This window comes from Sphaerodactylus townsendi, linkage group LG01, assembly GCF_021028975.2.
Source record: "Sphaerodactylus townsendi isolate TG3544 linkage group LG01, MPM_Stown_v2.3, whole genome shotgun sequence".
Taxonomy (NCBI): Eukaryota; Metazoa; Chordata; class Lepidosauria; order Squamata; family Sphaerodactylidae; genus Sphaerodactylus; species Sphaerodactylus townsendi.
This window is the reverse complement of record NC_059425.1, coordinates 172,954,356-172,974,397: the sequence shown is the minus strand read 5'-3', so window position 1 is coordinate 172,974,397 and position 20,042 is coordinate 172,954,356. Positions and strand designations below refer to the sequence as shown.

The 20,042-nt window shown below is 44.3% G+C and overlaps 1 protein-coding gene across 4 annotated transcripts in view; it reads right to left on the bottom strand.

Annotated features, from left to right (window-relative positions):
• FBXW11 (F-box and WD repeat domain containing 11) overlaps positions 1–20,042 on the bottom strand; it is a 145,651-nt gene that overhangs the window by 42,380 nt on the left and 83,229 nt on the right. For all 4 annotated transcript variants that reach the window (XM_048500028.1, XM_048500044.1, XM_048500020.1 and 1 more), the window contains 2 exons: positions 7,654–7,716; positions 3,841–4,066 (listed from right to left, as the gene is read on the bottom strand). In XM_048500028.1, coding sequence (XP_048355985.1) covers positions 3,841–4,066; positions 7,654–7,716 — 289 coding nt within the window. The remainder of the gene's footprint in view (positions 1–3,840; positions 4,067–7,653; positions 7,717–20,042) is intronic.

Below are 20,042 nucleotides of genomic sequence, written 5' to 3'. Positions count from 1 at the left end.
ACGTATGCTCCCCTACATGATGTGAGGGAGCATAACTTTAATTACAGACTTTCTCGGGCAAGAAATGTGGTGGAGCGGGCATTTGGGAGACTGAAGGTCAGGTGGCGTTGCCTTCTTATGAGGTTCCAGGTGAGGCCCCACAGTGTCAACCCGGTCGTGGAAGCATATGTTGTGCTGCACAAGATATGTGATAGTGAGGGTCATGATGCTCCAGAGAGCAAGGCCCGGGGTGGAGCACTGATGATGAAGTTGGAAGAACAGCGGGAGATTTTAGTGAGGGCACAGGAAAGGAGGCAATACAACCCCCATGATGAGACCAATCTTATGGAGCGCAGGGCTGTGCGAGACGCTCTGGCCACCTACCTACACATGAGCGAGGGCCAATGACACTTGCTCCTACTGTGGGAAATGGCTGTAAATTGGTGGGGTTGGAAACATGGCCATTGATCGCTTTACCCTAGCTTACTTCTTGCTCCTGCCTCTTAATGTTTTGGTTGTGGTCTCCTATCTGTGCAGGCACTTTTCATTCTCATATCCAGGGTCAGGTCAGTACATGGGGAAAAACTGTTCTTCAAAAAAGGGTTTTGAAACTACACAAATAAAAAATGAAGTGTGTTCTGGAACTATGGAAGCGTTCACTTTTCTTCCCTGAGGGTCCCTAGCTTGGTGGGTAGGGTGGTTCAGGCACGGGGGGGGGGGGGGGGGACTCCTGATTAACCCAGGTGAAATGGCACACAATCGATACCAAGAGCAGAAAACATGCTTGGGGGAATGTTTCGGGGAGGGAGGGCTGCAGTGGTCAGCAGCTCAGCAGTTGAAAACTGTCAAGACATCAGGTGCAGATATCAGAGGGCGGGCAGCTGGGCAGGGAGATCAGACGGCTGGGCGGAAAAAATAAACTGTTTCTGCTCCCATGGTGTTTGCACAGTAGCGGGTTTAATGTGGGATTTTTGCAAAGAATTGCCAAATTGGCAATTTTTGAAAATCCCAGAATGAGGGAAATATCATGGGACAAACCTGCTTTAGGACCGGGAACTGTGCGAACTTCTTGGCCAAACCAAGATATTTCCCTTGCTCAACCCAGGAAACGACCTGTGCAGAAACGACCTGATTGAGCCAACAGATGTTGAATACTGAAGGGGGACAATTATCAGTTGGTTGCTACTTGAGTTGTATATGTGAACATTTAGCAAGGAATGGTTTGTGAGGACAATTTACAACGAGCAGGACTATAAGCATTCTGGTGACAGTTATCACATTGGCAACAAAAATGCTCCCTCCTATCACAGTTGTTGCTACCAGCCCCTATATTTGCAGAACATACTTGGAACAGCTCTAATAGACCAAAACCATTGTATCTGAATCAGTCTGAAGTGTTTTCCTGTGTAAATATACTGTTTGTTTATTTTCCGCATTTCTATCCTACCCAATCCCAAAGGGCTCAGGGCGGGTAACAACAAATAAAACACAATAAAACAATAAATACAGTATTTAGAATTAAAACTATAAACACCTGAGTGTGTTTTATTTCAGTGATTGCGTATGGATTGTATTACTTGTGGGATTTTTTTTATATATGTGGTGGTATGGAAGAATAATGCAGATGGGTTAGATGTAAGAGACAGACATTGTTAAACTCATGAGTAATACAAGAACCCACTGCATCTCCCCATCCTATTCCATCTCAGAATACTTCCAAAATTGCAAGTAAATGATTACACAGTTATAAAAAGCCTATTGAATCCCACTAGGTCAGCAGTTCTCAACCTGTGGGTTGCGACCCCTTTGGGGGTCGAATTACCCTTTCACAGGGGTCGTCTAAGACTCTCTGCATCAGTGTTCTCCATCTGTAAAATGGATAAATGTTAGGGTTGGGGGTCACCACAACATGAGGAACTGTATTAAAGGGTCGCGGCATTAGGAAGGTTGAGAACTACTGTACTAGGCTGTCTTGTTGCAGCTGAACCTTGATGCTGGTAGTGATGAGAAGCCAGCACAAAACTAGCCACTTTACAAGTGGGGTGCCCCCCTAGCGTAGCATATTATCCCATTACTGCTCCCTCAGAATATGTTTTAGGAAGAAACACTTTAAAAAATCTCCGGTTGTTTTTAGAGCACTTTCTGAAAAACCAATGTAATACAAGTATATCTTTTCAAGAGCTTCTCTGAAGGTAGCAAGAGCTCCCATGAGTAACAGAAAGATAAAGCAAATCAACGTGCACAAGAAATAGATGTAATTCTTTACAAACTTAACTAAGGGCTGCCAGCTCACCATCATGTTCTGTTCTCCAAACCTGAGAATCCCTTTTCCTTTGATGTGGATCAAGGCTGTCAATATGTGCTAATGCACCCCAAATTCTGCTTACACATTTCCATGCAGGGATTACCAGCTACTTGGGATTTGTGTGCAAGCATCACAAAAATGCTTGCTCATGTGTCACTTAGATCTGATATCTGGGATGGGAAGAGTTCCTGGGCACTCCAAATATGCCACTCTGGGTCCAGTGGAGAAAAGGCAGGAAATAGGTTAACCACCAGAATGATAAATCCATGCTCTTTTCTGGCAATTACATAGTGGTGGAAAGTGCCAACAGGTCACAACTGATTTTTTGGCAACCCTGGAGGCCATAAAACAACCTCAAAAGTACTCATGGAGGCTAAGAGGTAAACAGCAGTAGTCTATTCTCCTCTCCTCCTACATACTGGTCATTAAGCACTTAAACGCTTCAGTAAGAAGCCCTTATTAGTTTTGAAATATTGAACAAGACACTTTCCTTGCATTTCCTAAGTAATATTTCTAGAATATGAACCCCAAGTGTGCATATATAATCCTAAAACTAAACAGGGGAAATTATACTTGAAATCCCCAACACATGGGGCTGGATCAAATCAAATTTCTAGTGAAAAAGAAAGGAAGGGTCCCTTTAACCACAAAAACGATTGCACGGAGGTTGGTGGGATCTGTGTGGACAAAAGCCAAGCGAGACTGGGTTTGAGGTAAGGAGAGGAACTGGACAAGACTGAGTGAAAAAGTTGGCTGGATCCAACAGCCCCATAAATCTCATGAGGTTTGGTGGTAGGGGAAAGTGCCGTCAACGAGGCACAACTGACTTACAGCAACCCTATAGGATTTTTCAACACACAAGATGTTCAGAGGTGGTTTGCCATTGCCTGCCTGTTTCATGACCCTGGTCATCCTCACTGGTCCTGCTTAGCTTCCAAGATCTGATGAGACTGAGCTGGCCTGGGCTACCAAGGGGCTCACGAGGTTTGCTTCCGGACAATCTGTCTAGAAACGAGGAATCAGCATATCTACAATTTTGTAGTCAAATCTCTTGTGTGTTTTGAAAACTTAGGAAGCGTTTCCTTTAAACAGCAATTCAGTTCTGAAGCAAGAAAGCCAGAAAGTGCCTAGACTAACTTATCATGAACCAAGCATGTGAAAACTGACACACTTCAAATAGCTGAAACAGCAAACAGATCAATTCACTTATGCTCTAGTCTTCAAAGGCAGCCAAGAGGCCAAGAACAGAACCCAGCCCAAAACATCAAATCTTTCAGCCTGGTTTCTATATGGGGACATAGCTAAGACACAACCTTTCTTTTTTTTTTAAGTTTCAATGGAACAATAATGCCATCCAGTGCAATCCAGTCAGACATAACTGACACCACATGGCACAGAAGGGCCAAAATACAAAATGCACTGACTATTAACAGTCAGTTTACAGTCAAGTTTTTTTTAATTTATCTGATTTATATCCCCGCCCTTTCCATGATAAGTTGGGCTGAGGGCGCTAACATGCATGTTGTGTTTACCTTGCTCCATAGGATGTGACATACCTGGTAAAGCAGTGATGAAGTCCCTTTGCAACATGGGCTTCAAGTAAGAATTAATATGTCCATGCTGATAGTGACACATTCGTGAAATAAGGTGTTCCACAAATTCAACCTGATCTGATTCAGACCACTGGTCAAAATATTTAATACATAAGTCTTTTTCCTTCTCGTAATTTCCTTCTGATGGTCGCTTTCTTGAGACTATCACAGATGAAGTTCCATTGCTTATCTGTTGTTGTTTTTTTAAAGAAGAACACAAAAATTAGGTAATATTAGAAATTCAGATTTAACTTGAACTTTCACAACATTTTAGAGAAATTTTAATGATATTATGCTAGGTATTCAACAAAAGGGCTCATTTCTCGGCCAAATTACTACTAAGTAGCCAGTGGTGTATTGTCTTCCATTCAGGACCAAAGTTCTCCTATCCAACATTCCTCTTTACTCCACATTGTACATTCTTTATACAGTTCCGTTCCAGTTGGGGACTCATGTTATTCAAAATGCCACTGCGATGGGAACAGGTGGGAGAGGAGAGCCCCTTACCTGATATCAGAAGGTGCCTCGAGGCCTATCTGGAAGCTAAAAGGCGGGCAAACAGCTCTGACATGCCTGCTCAGGAAAGGCCAGGCAAGCCCCAAGTGGAGGCGGTGAGGGCTAAGGATCATGGAGGCAGGCTGAGCCAACAGCAATTAGCAGCAGTTGGGAGTGGGTCAGTCAAACTAGGGGACCCCTTAGAGTAAGCCTTAAAGGTCTCAGCCAGTCCTGGGCGTGGCTGCTTGAGTGGCAAGGGGATCCTTGGTTGATTATTTTGACAATGAGTATTGTGGTAATTCATGTTCTGTATTTATGAGATTGCAGTAAGCAACATGTGTTTCCTGAAGCACCTTTTGAAAGTAGAACCTTTGGGAAAGATGGCACTTTGGGCCATAACAACGCTGTGCAGCCAAAGACTGAGAAAGGTTTCACTTCCTCATAAAATATTTCACTGTGCTGCTGAGGAAGGGGAAATTTGGTTTCCTCACAAAACAGGAGTAATTTATCTGGAAAACCTGTTCAACAACCAACAACTTATGAACTGGATATTTACTAGTTATGTCTTATCTTCTTATGCTGAATTTTTTCATTGTGGGATTCTTCCACTTTATAACATGATGTGCAGTCTTTCTTAGACACAGTAGTACTGAGGAGCGTGTTGCTATTATTATCATATGTTGATCCAGTTGTTCTCTTGTATTCTGTTACACTTTAAGCACATTGATTAATTTTTTCCTTACCTTGCTTGATGTAGCCTGAGTATAGTGCTTTTTTCTGTATTTGATTGGCTTGAAGGTCTGAATAAGCATCTGACAGAATAGAACCCTTGGTCTCTAGACCCTTATCCAGCTGGCTACAGGCCACAGAGCTACAGGTTGCTGGGGAGGTGCTCAGTCCTGCCACAGCCATAAACTGATTTTTCACCCTCAGTTCTAGAAGAAATGGCTGCCTTTAACATTTAAGATTAGGATTTCCTTTAAAAAGCCCATTGCTATTACATGCACTGTTAATATGTTAAGCAGTAAAATAAGTGGGCAGCGATTGATAATTACCACAAGAGCTAGGGACCCACTTTTTTGCAACCCTGGGTCTGATTTCAAGGGACCAAGCTGCTATGTAAGCTGAAGCTTTTTTACACAGTTCACGTGTTCGTGTAACCGCACCGACCACAAAACAATACCATCTAAACAGAAACTCCGCCAGAAAGATGTGAATTCCAGGCAGATTGTTCTAATACCTCTAAAAGATATCTAGAAAGCAAAATGTGTGATTCAGCCAAGAGCGCAGAGTGGTGAAGGTTAATTTCCCTGCTAAGATGTCAGTGATATTTGTAATCTCTAACAAGGAATTCAATCATTGTGCCCACAGCACCACCTAGTGACTGTACAGAACTGCAAGCGCCTGCCAGTGCGATATTCTCCATGGAGCAAAACAAACACACTGTTTCAAACGTGGGTTTACAGTGTTGAAATTAACCCACTGAAACTCAGCTGCACCATCATGCCTGGATTCGACTCCAGCAGACAGCCCCTTTCTCCTCAATTTCCAATTGGCATTGATGGGTTCATTGGAGGGAGGCAGGGAGCAGCCAGGCACTCTCTTCCCCGTGCCTGAAACTTTGTCATGTTTTCCTTTGAACTCATTTGGATCAAAAGTGTAACAGAAAGTAAATGATACAATAAAAGCACTAGACAGTAGTATCAGTCCATGAAAATCCATATATACTTTTGGTCTCTCCCAAAAGAGCCTCCTGAAACTTAATAAGAAGATTGCAGATTTATTCAATGGTTGGGTAGTAAGGGAAGTCAATGTGGGTGGAAAACAGGTGACACAGCAAGCATGCAAGTCTCACTGCCCTGGGGCGAGCAGCAGTGCCCGTCATCTACAGGTGCCTTACACGAAGGGAAACGAGCAAGCTGTACCCACCCACTTTCCTGTCTTAGCATAGCAGCAATATACTATATTGCCTGCCCAAAGCAATGGAGGCCACCAACCTGCAAACCTGTCTGCTGGCTTTCAGGCGTTAGAGGTGAAGTGCTCAAAGTGCTGCTGCCGTAAGAGTGCACTTTCAGTGCTGACCTGCCTTCCAGTCATGTCAGCTGCCCAGCACAAGGATCCCAAACCTTTGTGAGCCTGCAGGCACATGTGGAATCGGATGCAGCATGGTGGGCAGAGAAATAAAATGGATGCCAAAAATGGCTGCTGCAAGAAGCAGAGTCAGCCACATGACTGCGACAGCTGAAGAACCAGCGTAGTGTAGTGGCTAAGACCAGGTGCACTCTAATCTGGAGCAGCAAGTTTGATTCCCCGCTCTGCCACTTGAACTGTGGAGGCTTTATCTGGTGAATCAGATTAGCTTGTGCACTCCAACGCATACCAGGTGGGTGACCTTGGGCTAGTCGTAGTGGCTAGTTGTAGTTCTTTGGAGCTCTCTCAGCCTCGCCCACTTCACAGGGTGTTTGTTACGGAGAGGTGAAGATAAAGGAGATTGTAAGGCCCTTTGAGTCTCCTTACAGAAGAGAAAGCGGGGAGGGGATATAAATCCAAACTCCTCTTCTTAACTTCAGTAACACAGTGCAGGCCATTGTGCTGCAGTGGCAAGTGTTGTCAAAAGAATGTTTGAAACAAATCTGTACAGTCAATCAATCTCCAATAATCAACCAGAAGACTTTTGCTGGTCAAATGCCTTACCTAGTCCCGCCCACTTCCTCAAAAACACTGGGGAGATGCCAGAAAAGGAGTCAACGGACCCATGGCACCCAGGGGCACCCTGTCGGAGACAGCTGAGATAGCGCTTCACAGTGACAGACCTAGCATGCTGCTTCATCTGCCTACTGAATAATGGGAAATGGCAGCAACACAGTGGGCACACCTTCTCCCACAGGGGCAGAAGCTGCAGCTGGGCAAACACCACTGAAAGCTTGGGAACCAAAAGGGAATTGAAACCGGCATTTTTACCCTTCCCAGTAGTGATGTCTAAATTATCGAAAGCCGGAATCACAAACTCTTAAAAACTTCAGATGAAGATAAAATCACTCAACTGTCTGCTGTTCCCTAACCTCATCCTGTAGACTACTGAGAAAACTCAGCTTGGTTGGGACTCTTGTGCAAACTTTAATGATGCACTATTAAAATGTAGGGATAGTCCTCAATTTTGGGGAAGTTATCTGGGAGCTACTGCTTGGGGCAAATTCCAGAGTATACCAATGGCATCCAAAGACACTCAAGTTGGCCTAAAAGGAGTTTAAAAGAAAAAGAAGGGAAAGAAGAGGGGTTTACCTGCCACAGTGTGTTTTTCTTTGGAGACTCTTCTTCATTCTGATCCTCCATTACTGATGTGTTCTAGGGAAGGAAAAGGAAGTATTAGTTGAATTTTCTCTTGGATCCAGTTTTAAAGTTCAGGTAAACACCAGCTAGAAAAGCAGACCAAAACACTATATTTATGTTAAAGCTTTGGGCGGCATCTAAAAGGTAAAGTGCTTCATTACTGGCCCCTGACATTAATGGTTTCCTGTAACCAGAAAAAGCAAGCAGAAAACAGCCCAGAAATATAATTCTTTGTAACAGCAGAGTCCATTTTGGGCTTGATTTTCATGCAAGAAATACTGGGATTGCAAAATGATGAGAAACTTCTTGAGCAAAACGAAAGGTCTAAATAGTTGTACTGTCGAAGGTTTTCACGGCTGGACTCAACTGGTCTCTGTGGTCTGGTAGATCTTGTTCCTAAAGTTTCGCCTGCATCTGTGGCTGGCATCTACAGAGGTGTATCACAGACTTCTCTCTGTGATACACCTCTGAAGATGCCAGCCACAGATGCAGGTGAAACATTAGGAACAAGATCTACCAGACCACAGCCTGGAAAGCCCACAACAACCGGTCTAAATAGTTGTTTTGAAAGACAAACTTGTAGTAGCAGTTATTTAGTTCTAAACTGGTGTCCACGAAGGACTACCTTTGTTGAAGTCCTTCTCTTACACCACAGTAATCTATTCTGTGGCTGGTAAACTAGTTCAAAAGAATACATTTAAGACAATTAAGAGTTCATACAAACAAACAATAAACAACAACTCATCATAAATCTGGAAAAGGATCGTGCCTGGCTACACTACAGAACAGGAAAAACTGCCCCAGTGGCAAAATCTCTCTCCCTTACTCTTTTCCAGGTGTTACTTTGCCTCAGTGGGGCCTCATTTCAGAGTGGCTACTCAGCAGAAGCAGGCTAGTGTCAAACTATTCGACAATCACAAAAATCTAAAGGGGTTCTTGTGAAAAGGAGAGTCACAAACCCAACAGAAGATTGTCACTAGGGAATTGTTATGGCTAAGGCGTTGTGGGTTTTTTGGGTTGCATGGCCGTGCTCCAGTAGAATTTTATCCTAATGTTTCACCAGCATCTGTGGCTGGCATCTTCAGAGGATCTCAGCCACAGATGCAGGTGAAATGTCAGGGGAAAATGCTACTGGAACACGGCCATGCAACCCGGAAAACCCACAACACCCTAGTGATTCTGGCCGTGAAAGCCTTTGACAATACATTGTTATGGCTAAGCTTCTCTTGTAAATAGTTTGGACGGGTTTTTGGCAAGTTTAGAGACCTGCAGGGAATGAAGAAGTCTGGACTGAACAACTCAGCTTTGCCCAAGGTTATGAATATGCCCACATAAACACATGAAGCTGCCTTTTACTGAATCACACCATTGGTTCACCAAGATCAGAGCTGTCTATTCAGGAGATGCTCTCTAGAACTTTAAGAAGGTGTCTTTCAAACCACCTATTTCTTTTAACTGGAAAAGCCCAGGATTCAACTTGGAACCTTCTGCATGCAAAGCAAATGCTCTAGCACTGAGCCATCATGGCGCCTTCCCATGGCCCTAACATACAGCTTATGTGCAAGGTCATTTGGACTCAGTGATTAAAACAGTATTTAGCACCTAAGGTAAGCAAACCTTGCAACTTGTACAGCCACCAAATTACGCACATTAACTTTTCCTTGCTGTATGGCTCACTGCTCAGTCATCAGAACCCCAACCAAAACCATAGAGCAGGGGTCTGCAACCTGTGGCTCTCCGGATGTTCACGGACTACAAATCCCATCAGCCCCTGCCAATTGGCCATGCTGGCAGGGGCTGATGGGATTTGTAGTCCATGAACATCTGGAGAGCCGCAGGTTGCAGACCCCTGCACCAGACATTGTCCACACAGGTCTAACTTCACAGCGATAACAGATACCAACATGTGCTTCGAAAAGGCATCCCTGGGTAGGTAGGATACTATGATTGGAACACAGTAGCAAAGTCCATTCCTTCTACAGTTAATTAGTCATATACGACCTCTCTGCGTTCATACATCAAAGGGAGTTCACAGCACAGTAATACAATAGATAAAACAGTCCCCAAACCACTCTAAAACCAATTTCCAATGAATTAGCTACTGCAATGAAACAATGAAGTCAGGGGAAAATATATACACACTAGAACTGAGGGGAAGCTACGACACTTGTAAGCCTGCTGAAATAAACAAAGCTGCAGCCTGGCACCAGGTGGCAGCCAAAGCATCAGCTGAAGAAGTATATTCCATAGCCAAAGCTGCATCACAGAAAAAGGCCCTCTCCTTTTGTGGCCACCTACCTTACTGGAGATCAGGGACAGACCATGAAACAAGCCCTGTGAAGACTGGGATCTAGCCAGGTGTGTACAGGAGAAACTTAAAACCAGCATCTTGAACAGGCACTGGAAACAAACATGCAACCAACTAGAGAGAAACAGATAGACATCATCTATGTATTAAGGGCACCCAGTTCCACAACTCTAGATAATCGCTACCTAAAGTTGTAGGAGGAAGTTAAATAGCATACGGGAAGGAATTTGACCTCAAGAAACTCTGTGTCACGATTCCCATGGAGCTGAACAATACTTCCTCCAAACCAGCCTCTTGAATCAGCTGGCACAGTGCCCCTAATACCTATCCTAGCTTGCTGATCAAGGATACCAGAGTCTCCAATTCTTCTGGACTATTCAGCAACCTTAAATCCTAGGACAGAGGTCTGCAACCTGCGGCTCTCCAGATGGCCATGCTGGAAGGGGCTGATGGGAATTGTAGTCCATGAACAGCTGGAGAGCCACAGGTTGCAGACCACTGCTAGGAGGAATTCACTCCTCCTGTCACATTCCCGACAAAGGTCATCCACCAGAGTAACCAAGATTGCGTGTCCAAAACATCTGGCCCGAAACTCGACAGAAAGGTGTTCAGAGAATATCCTTGCAGTGACAAACAATGGTTTATTCTTTCACATGATCCAAGACACTGCTGAATGAAAAGTTGTCAGTGATTTAAGTAAGCCAGTTTCAGCTGTGGTAGTTAAATCTAGAAAGAGAGCAGGTAAAACCAAAACTTGGTTTGGAGAGTGACTTTTGTGCGCATTTTGGACTCTCACGTTTTGTATATTTACTATTCAATTTTGTATCATGTGGGAAGCTTACGGCTAGTTTCCCACTGGATGTCAGCCATTTGCTCTCCGCGATGGGCTAGTAAAAATTCCCTTTAAGCAAGCAGTTTGCTGTATCCTCTACTCAAGCTGCTTTAGAGTACATAAAGAAGATCTTCTTTTTCCTGTGATCATGTATTACCAGATTAATTCTAATGCTTGGATTCCCTCCCTGAACAGCTCATTAATTAAAGACTTTTGCAAGTCATCAGTTAGCCGTTACATCTCTTCCCCATGACCCCATGATGAAACTGGAGCCTGGAATCCTTGTTTGTAGGGAAGAGTACAAGTCATAATTTGTGGTTCAAACATGGCCACAAAACTATGGTTTCCCACGGAAGTTCTTCATTACAAAACTATGCACTGTGGAGAGGGGGGATTACGGGTCCAGGGATTCCCCACTGCATTTTCCTGGAACCATATTTTCTGCTATATATAAACCACACAATGTCATCAAAATAATTACTGGCCTTAAATTTTCAAAGACCAGAACTTTAGGATTACTCTAGAATCATAGTAAACTATTCCGATGCCTCTTCATAAAACAGTTCAAACATAATGATGAAAGGCTCATGGGAGACCACTAAGGTGCACTGTTTGGAAAGCAGTATTGAAGTGGATGAAGGTTTATAAACTGATGTCAATCCCAACAAGATGATAGTGCTACTGGTGAGCAGAAGCTCTGACCCAGAACTTATGGTGTCCACTGTTCTGGGCGTGGTTGCTCTCCCCTTGAAGGAACAGGTCTGCAGTACAGGAGTACTTGGGACACACGCCTACTGATGGATAAGAAGGTAGCAGTTGTGGCCAGAAACACTTTTTATTATACCCCTTAAAGATGACAGTGCAGTTGTCTGTTCTCAGTGCAGTTGCCTGTTCTCTATGCATTTATGGACAAATTATAAAGGTTTACATATACAGAAGCCATAACGCAGGTGTTACAAACATGCACAGCAAGACTTAGTAGATAATTATGATACAGTATAAATCCTGCTGCATTGTTTATTGGAGGTTTTTACTGCCTGGTTGAATTGCTTTTCATATTTTTATTTATTCTTTCAATTTATTAGTCGCCCTCCCCCAAAGGGCTTAGGGCAGTGATGGCGAACCTATGGCACGGGTGCCAGAGGTGGCACTCAGAGCCCTCTCTGTGGGCACTCACGCACAGAGTTCCCCCCCCCACAGAGTTCGCCCCCCCCCACATCTAGGCTGGCCTGGGCCACTGGGCTTGTTTATTAGAATTAAACCTAAGACCTAGTTTTGGGGAAGTAGTGTAGGTAACCCTGTTAAGCGCTGTTAAACCCCACTGATTTTCATGCAAAGAACTGAAGCACGATCCTTTACCTGGGAGTAAGCTCAGTTGCTGGCAATGGGGCTTGCTTCTGAGTAAATCCTCCTAGGGTCGTGACTCACCCGTTGGAAGAGTTGCACGGTTGCTTTAAAGCAAAGCCATCGACTACCATCAAGCTTACTCCTGAATAACGCACGCCTCGGAGCCAACCGTTCTTCTAAACGAAAACCTCTGTATTCAGGTTAAAGTGCCGTGTTGGCACTTTGCGATAAATCAGTGGGTTTTGGGTTGCAATTTGGGCACTCGGTCTCGAAAAGGTTCGCCATCGCTGGCTTAGGGCGACGTCCAACAGAAAATAAATATCACAACCTTAAAAACCTGCTTACGATATTTAAAACAAAGACACAGATGGTGATAAAAATCCTCAAAACCACCCCCCCCCCCCGAGCCCACTGGAGGCCGGGATGATGGAACACATTTTCAGCCCGGCTGGCCAAATGCCTGGCGGAACAGGTCTGTTTTACAGGCCCTGCAAAAACTCGACAAGTCTCGCAGGGCCCTGGTCTCTCTAGGGAGCCTGTTCTACCAGAGTGGGGCCAGGACTATAAAGGCCCTCGCCCTAGTGGAGGCCAGCTGGATGTATTTCGGGCCAGGGATTTCTAATAGGAACCCCTCCAAAGATCAGAGCGTCCTAGCAGGGCAATATGGGGAGATGCGGCATTTTGTATTTCAACGTGTTTCAGTAAAAAAGAAAGGCTACAAATGAAGATGGTAGTACAAACACTAAAGCAGGTCAACTAAGTTATGGTTCCCAACCTTTTCCCCCCCCACACACACACTCTTCAGCAACCCATTTTCCTAAAAATGTATCCCCATATTAGCAAGCCCATTACATAATTTTTATGTACCCCCAAATGCTCTGGCATGTCCCCCTGGGGGTACATGTACCCCAGGTTCGGAACCACTGAACTAGTTGCATCAGAGCTGCTGTCCTGCTCTTATGACCGAAGTCGTCATTGACCTTGATCTTAGTGCCTTGGCTTCTGATAGAAAGATGATGTTGCAGGAAGTGTCTTTTAACACTCCCAGAACTTTTAAGTATTATGATGGTATCAATGAGCTCTGAAGCCATTGCTCTGCAGGGATCTAACAATGTCTAAGTATCGGTGATTTCTCTATGGATGACGATCTTATGAAGAGGTAATCCAGATATGAGTGTATGTGGAGCCCCAGTTCTCAAAGTCTCATCAGGGACAGAAGGATCATGGAAAACACCTATGGCATAACTGAGAGCCAAAATGGGAGTGCTCTGAACTGGAAATGTGACATTTCTACTGAGAAACGAAGGAATCTCCTGTAGGCCACAAAAATGAGGACATGCCGATATGCTTCCATCTGGTTCGCAGAGGTCACGAAGACTCCTGGATGAAAACTGATGATTCTGTTAGGAGCTTGAGGCCTAATAAGTCTCTCCAGTCCCTGATCCTCTGGAGGACTGTAAAGGAAACGGAATAAGCTTTGGTGCTTTTAACCGTGGAAGGGACAAGTTTTAAGACACTATTGACCAAATGATGCTGAATGGTTGATTGTATGCTGAATATCTCCTTTTGATTTCTGCATGAAGGAGAAGAAGTGAACGAAGGCATCCTTACAAATCCCAAGAAATAACCTTTGGTGACAACCTCAAGCAACCATGGATCTGTCTGTTGTTAAAGCCATTTGCCCCCTAGAATGTAAGAGTCATCCTCCACTGCGATGCTGACATAGTAGGAACTTGGGAGCTTTATTGTCTTGACTGGTTTATCGGACTTTGAAGTGAAATGTTTGTAGTTTGGCGGTCATCAAAAGGATACCTAAAGGTATCCAATTGTATTGCCTGCCCAGGAGCTCTACAGAGAGATCCTGACAGGCATTTATCCAAGCAGACGTACCTAGCATTGCTTTTTTAAAAAAGTATCTATGAGGACTTCATCCAGTTTTTCAAACCTCTATATGAGGACTTTGTCTTGAACAGTATGTCCCCCCAAAAGGGGGGCTTTAATGTAATTATAATTTATAATTATAAAGTCACAATGGTTTTATAATGCCTCTTAGCCTGGCATACATGTAACCGGAGAATGCACCTGGCAGCGACGGAGCAGGCCATGGCTCTTGAGAAGAAAATAAAGATAATCTAAAGTTGTATTTGCTGCGCAAGAAGGAGCCTTCAGAATTTTGTTCTTCCCCTGGATTAGCCACCTGTTGACTGTTTTGGAAATGACAGAAGCCATAGCAGTTGTTCTAATGGCCATGGCAGTAGCTCCAAGTACTCTTTTTAGAGCACATTCTGACCTCCTATCTCACAGGTGTCAAACTTGCAGGGGATGATGGGAACTGTAGTCCGTAACACCTGGAGGGCTGCAAGTTTGACACCTATATAACTAGTGCATTCCAGGTAGAACTTTCATCATCCTCAAATAAAAACTGTTGGACTTTAGAGCAGACACTGGGGCATCCTCCAGTAGGGTCTTTGAAATGTAAACTGAGGCAAGGCATGCATTTTCTTAATGTAAGAGGGAAAATGTTTATTTGAGGAACGTTCATCCATTATCTCTTTAACTGTTTCTCAAAAAAATCTGGGGATGGACACAAGCTTTCTATGGAGCCAGTATGAAGGAAAGCTCCCCGTTGCTGATAGCTCAACCCTTAACAGCATCAGTGGGGAGAACTGCCTCCTCCTTGGGAGAAATGTTCAGAGCACCTAAGGCAGCCATTAATTTAAGGAGGAAATACTGGCAATCTGGCAATCCTCAGGATTGAAAAAAAACAACCTTACAGTTTATTTAGGAACCTCAGTCAGGAACTCCTCTACATCGGGTAGAATTCCTTCTCCTCTCTGTCATCATCCTCACTTTGAGGTGAAAAATGACTGCACTGCTGAAGGGAATCTTTGAAAGTTGAAGCGCTTTCTGTCTCCCCTCCCTGCATTTTCCTGGTTGCCTTGACTGATCATACCGCAGCACCCTCTGTACGATAGACACCAGTGTGCCTAGTAAGGGAGAGCTAGAGGAGGAGGGGGGTCTGGATCTAATGTCAGTGCCCCAACCGTGATGGAAGGAAGCAATCTCCTTTATCCATCCCAGTTTCCCCTAAAGAACTGTTATTGGAGGATCAGGCTCTGATTTCTCTACCCAGTTACTACTGGCAAAATTCAATTCCAAGCTTTCGTAGACCATGTTGCTGGGAACTGCACTGCTTGTTCCTAGCAGGAAGGTGGCATCCAGTTCCTCTGGTGTGTGGGAAGAGCACCCTCTCTTTGTTCACTTTGCCTGTGTGCCGCTCCAAGCCTCTGGGGAGACCACGAAATTGGTTCCTGGGTGAGTCTGATCAATAATGGAGGCATTTCACTGCTAGTGTGGCAGTTAAAGGTGCCTCCAACTCGATCCTTGCAGTTGCTTCCTGGCATAGTAGTTGACAATGTCCTTGAACGTCTGGTAGGAAGTTGAGAATCCTTTGTAAAGGCTGGTCGAAGGCACAATTTCTACCTCTTCTAAACCTAACTCTGCCTGAGCTCTGGAGATGGAAGAAAATGAGACAGAAAGGGATAAAGAGAAAGTGATAGTAAGGAAGAAAGTGTAGATTTTTAGAAAAAGAGGAAAGTTAGTGTAGGATTCAGAGCCTATGCCTGACACTGCTCTCCCTGTCTGAGAAAGGAAAAGAACTGGGAAAAGGTGACTCTCATGACAGGGGAGAGGAAATGGAAATAATTTGTTCCTGCTGCCTTGAAGGAAGTGGTGGGAATTGACCAAGTAAGATATCCTGTCTCAGAGAAAGAAGTGTCTACACAACCACATCACTCACTTGGTAAAAGGGCAAGATTTACCCAATGAAAAATATCCTCTAGTATAAGGGATATCTGTAATATTTTTTCATGCAGAACTTTTCATGCTGTCCGCATATTATTTTGGGAACCTGTACTATGTAATTTATTTTATATACAGTCATGTCTAAATGTGACATTCCATATACCGTAAATATTTCCTCCACATAATTCCCCAGGAATTTGGTATTTTGTTAAGATAAAGGATCTGAGGAGGAATGAAAATTCTCAAGTCCAAAGACAAGAGATAAGTAGGCCAAATCTATGTCAGGTTGATGAGTCAGGGAGTAAATACTGTCATATTTTCAGTGTCCACTATATCTACCCACCCGCACTACAAGGTACTTAAGTACCCAACATTGTTACTTCGGCACCAAATGATCACATCTGAGAGGAATACTACCTCATTCTCTCTTTATTTAAAGTATTTATGCTAGGCTCTCCATCTGTGAGGCGGCTTACAATAAGAATTGCAAAAACCATCCATTACAGTTAAAGCAAAGTTGTACATCTTATCAGTGCTACCAAACCTATGAATAATTTAAACAATATAATTCCTGCTTCTTTGAAGAGGCCTGCTGATTATAAACCCTGACTGATCAGCAATTTGCTAAAGCATTGCCTTAGAAACGTAAAGGAAAATAACAATTTATCTCTGATGACCAACAATCATGTGGAAGCTGGGACCCTCAGCCCAATTCTAGGGTAGGCATGAATTTTTAACATAGTGCAAATCAGACTCAAGCTCACAACCTCTATTCCCAACCGTAATGTACAGTCATAGGCACTGTTCAGATGTAATGACCAACCATGGTTTGGTACTAAGAGATAAAGTCCTGTGCTTCCCTGCTCCCTCTTGCTCTCTCCCTCATACACTGTAACTCCTACTCCCCATATTTTGGCTTGCAGAGCAAGCCACAGGTTACCATTACATCCAAACCAGCAAACTGTGATTTGAACTTGCCTTGTAAACCAGAATTACAAACCACGTTTGTGCTCTGCATTCCTAGCTTGGAGAAAAAGCCAGCTGAAGTCGGGGTAGGCCACCGCAGGGGGTTCGGTGCTGCTGTGGGGAGGCATTTTCTCTACGCCACTGTTTGGATGTAAGGAAAACTGGTGTAAATCCAGATCAGTGGTTCTCAACCTTCCTAATGCCACGACCCTTTAATACTGTTCCTCATGTTGTGGTGACCTCCAACCCTAACATTTATCCATTTTACAGATGGAGAGCACTGATGCAGAGAGTCTTAGGTGACCCCTGTGAAAGGGACGTTCGACCCCCAAAGGGGTCCCGACCCCCGGGTTGAGAACCACTGATCCAGACAGTGGCTGATGTACGCCAACCACATTACGAGAGGAAAGAAGGAGGGTGGAAACACCAGACTTGTTGACCATGCAATGGTTTGTTGTTAAGGCTGCCTTTGACCGATTTCCCAAAATTAGTAGACAAAACAGACCCAATTTAGGAAAAGGTCCAACTTCGTATTTATTGCTTTTCAAACACACGGTATGGTACTGAATTGTTATCCCTCACTGAGCTTGCTCTTTTTGTTTGTATTCTGCATTATTAGCCTTAGCTGTTCCACGGACATTCATACAGCTGCTTCTTATCTCTACTCACTTTTAGACTTCCTCTTGAACTAATCAAATACTGCTACCCAAACACTCACACAAGTTTAAATCTACACATTGCTGCATACAGATGTGAAACTGCCAGAATTTTGAAACCATGGGAAACGTCTCCCACTTCTTAAAAAATGGAAATTTTGGAATAAGTTTGCAATATCTCCAATATCTAATTTCCTATCAATACTAAATGTACTGTGGTGTTATACACATGGTGTATAATTTAGAATAAAAACTGTACCATAGCATATTTTATTTACCTCACCCATTTTTATCCATCTGTTCCACCAAGGTGCTCAAGACAGTGTACATTGTTTCCTTCTTCATTTATTGTCACCATAACCCAGTAAGCTTCATGCCAAAGTGAAGCTCTGGCAGATTCGTACATGGCAGATTTGTACATAGGTCTCTAAGACTTAAAAGACTTGCAGCTCCATCCAAAGGGGGGGATGCTGCTGAAACCACTGGTGGAAGTAACGCAGGCTTCTGCTGGCAGAAATGCCCTCCTTGGGGCGCTCACGTCGGCAGGAGGGCAATGCTGCCACCGTGTGGGTGCCCCCACCCTCTCCGGTTCTGGAGTTCTGCCACTCCCCCATATTGCTAGGTTAGTTCCATGCTAGAAACAGAACATGGAGTAATAAGAATACCAAAAATGAAGCTATCAGGCAAAGCAAATAGAGACAAAAATCTTTGCACTATTTTGTTCCTTTCAGTGGATGCACGAGATACTCCACGATAGCTTAGATCAGGGATGGTGAACCTTTTCAAGACCAAGTGCCCAAACTGCAACCCAAAACCCACTGATTTATCGCAAAGTGCCAATACAGTAATTTAACCTGAATACTGAGGTTTTAGTTTAGAAGAAATGGTTGGCTCCAAGGTGCGCATTACTCGGGAGTAAGCCTGGTGGTAGTCGGTGGCTTTGTTTTGAAGCAATCGAGCAATGCTTCGAATGGGTGAATCACGACCCTAGGAAGGTTTAGAACAGGGGTAGGGAACCTGCGGCTCTCCAGATGTTCAGGAACTACAATTCCCATCAGCCCCTGCCAGCATGGCCAATTGGCCATGCTGACAGGGGCTGATGGGAATTGTAGTTCCTGAACATCTGGAGAGCCGCAGGTTCCCTACCCCTGGTTTAGAAGCAAGCCCCATTGCCAGCAACCAAGGTAAAGGATTGCGCTTTAGTTCTTCCCATGAAAATCAGTGGGGTTTAACAGCACTTAACAGGGTTACCTACACGTCGTGCCTTGCGGCCCAGGTCAGCCTAGATGTGTGTGGGGCGATTTTTTTTTTTAAAAAAAACCTTTGACGAACTCTGTGCATGCGTGCTCACAGAGAGGGCTCTGAGTGCCACCTCTGGCACCTGTGCCATAGGTTCGCCACCACTGGCCTAGATGGTGGCTGGACAAAGCTTCAGCGGAACCAAGACCACACCTGGGAACGACACACAGTCTTTAAACAGATTACCTCCACGTTTTCCCTGACTTCCTCCCGAGATCGAGGTGTTGCTCTGTATCTCCTCTCACTTCTGAGCATCTTTACAAAACTAGACTGAGACATTCTAAATATCAGAACAGGAAACCACCAAGCATGAATCAACGGACACTTTGAGACAATGCTGACTAACATGAGTCAGCCTTTAAGAGCGAGATTAAGGGACTACAAGTAGATTGCACAATCACACACTCCCTGTTCTCTCCCCCCTTGCAGCTTTTTCCTGACGCTTGGCGTTTCAACTGCTTTTTAGCCACAGTTAATACACAACAGGATTAGCTCTGGATCCAGGATTTGAAGCTGTGTACAAACCCTAGGTTGGAAGCAATGGCTCCAATCACAAATGGCATCTAAGAATGCTTTAAAATTGCTTCTTGTGGAGAGTTTTAAGGTGCCCCCGTCCGCCCCTTTATAGCATAAGTGCATTCCTGTACTGCAGCTTGGAAACTGCAGGGGAGATGCGGGGGAAGGCAACATGTTTCCCAGGCAACTGTGTGGCACACAATGTGGGGCCTCCCATGTGTATCATGCTTCGCATTCGTCAGCATGGAGCCCCTTGTCGAGAGGCTGATAGCTGCTGTTTTGTAAGGCACACTCCCATGCACAAAAAAGTTCAAATAAATGGGTGCCTTTGGATGTCAGTTCTAAGTGATATTAAGCCAGGATGCACACGAGCCTGGCTAGTTGCTAGATTTGCACTCTCATTCCTCACTTCTTTGATTTCCAGCAGGTGAGGCCATTAGACTACACAGGTGTTGGAAAAGCTGGAAGGAAGGGGCATGCAAGAAAGAGCACCTCCTAGACACAAACCTGTAGCATTCTATAACCTATATTGCTCCTCTTCCCTAATCATTTTTAACGCTTGCCAATGTTACTGTGGCTAAGAATGGCGGGCTCTAATCTGGAGAACCCCATC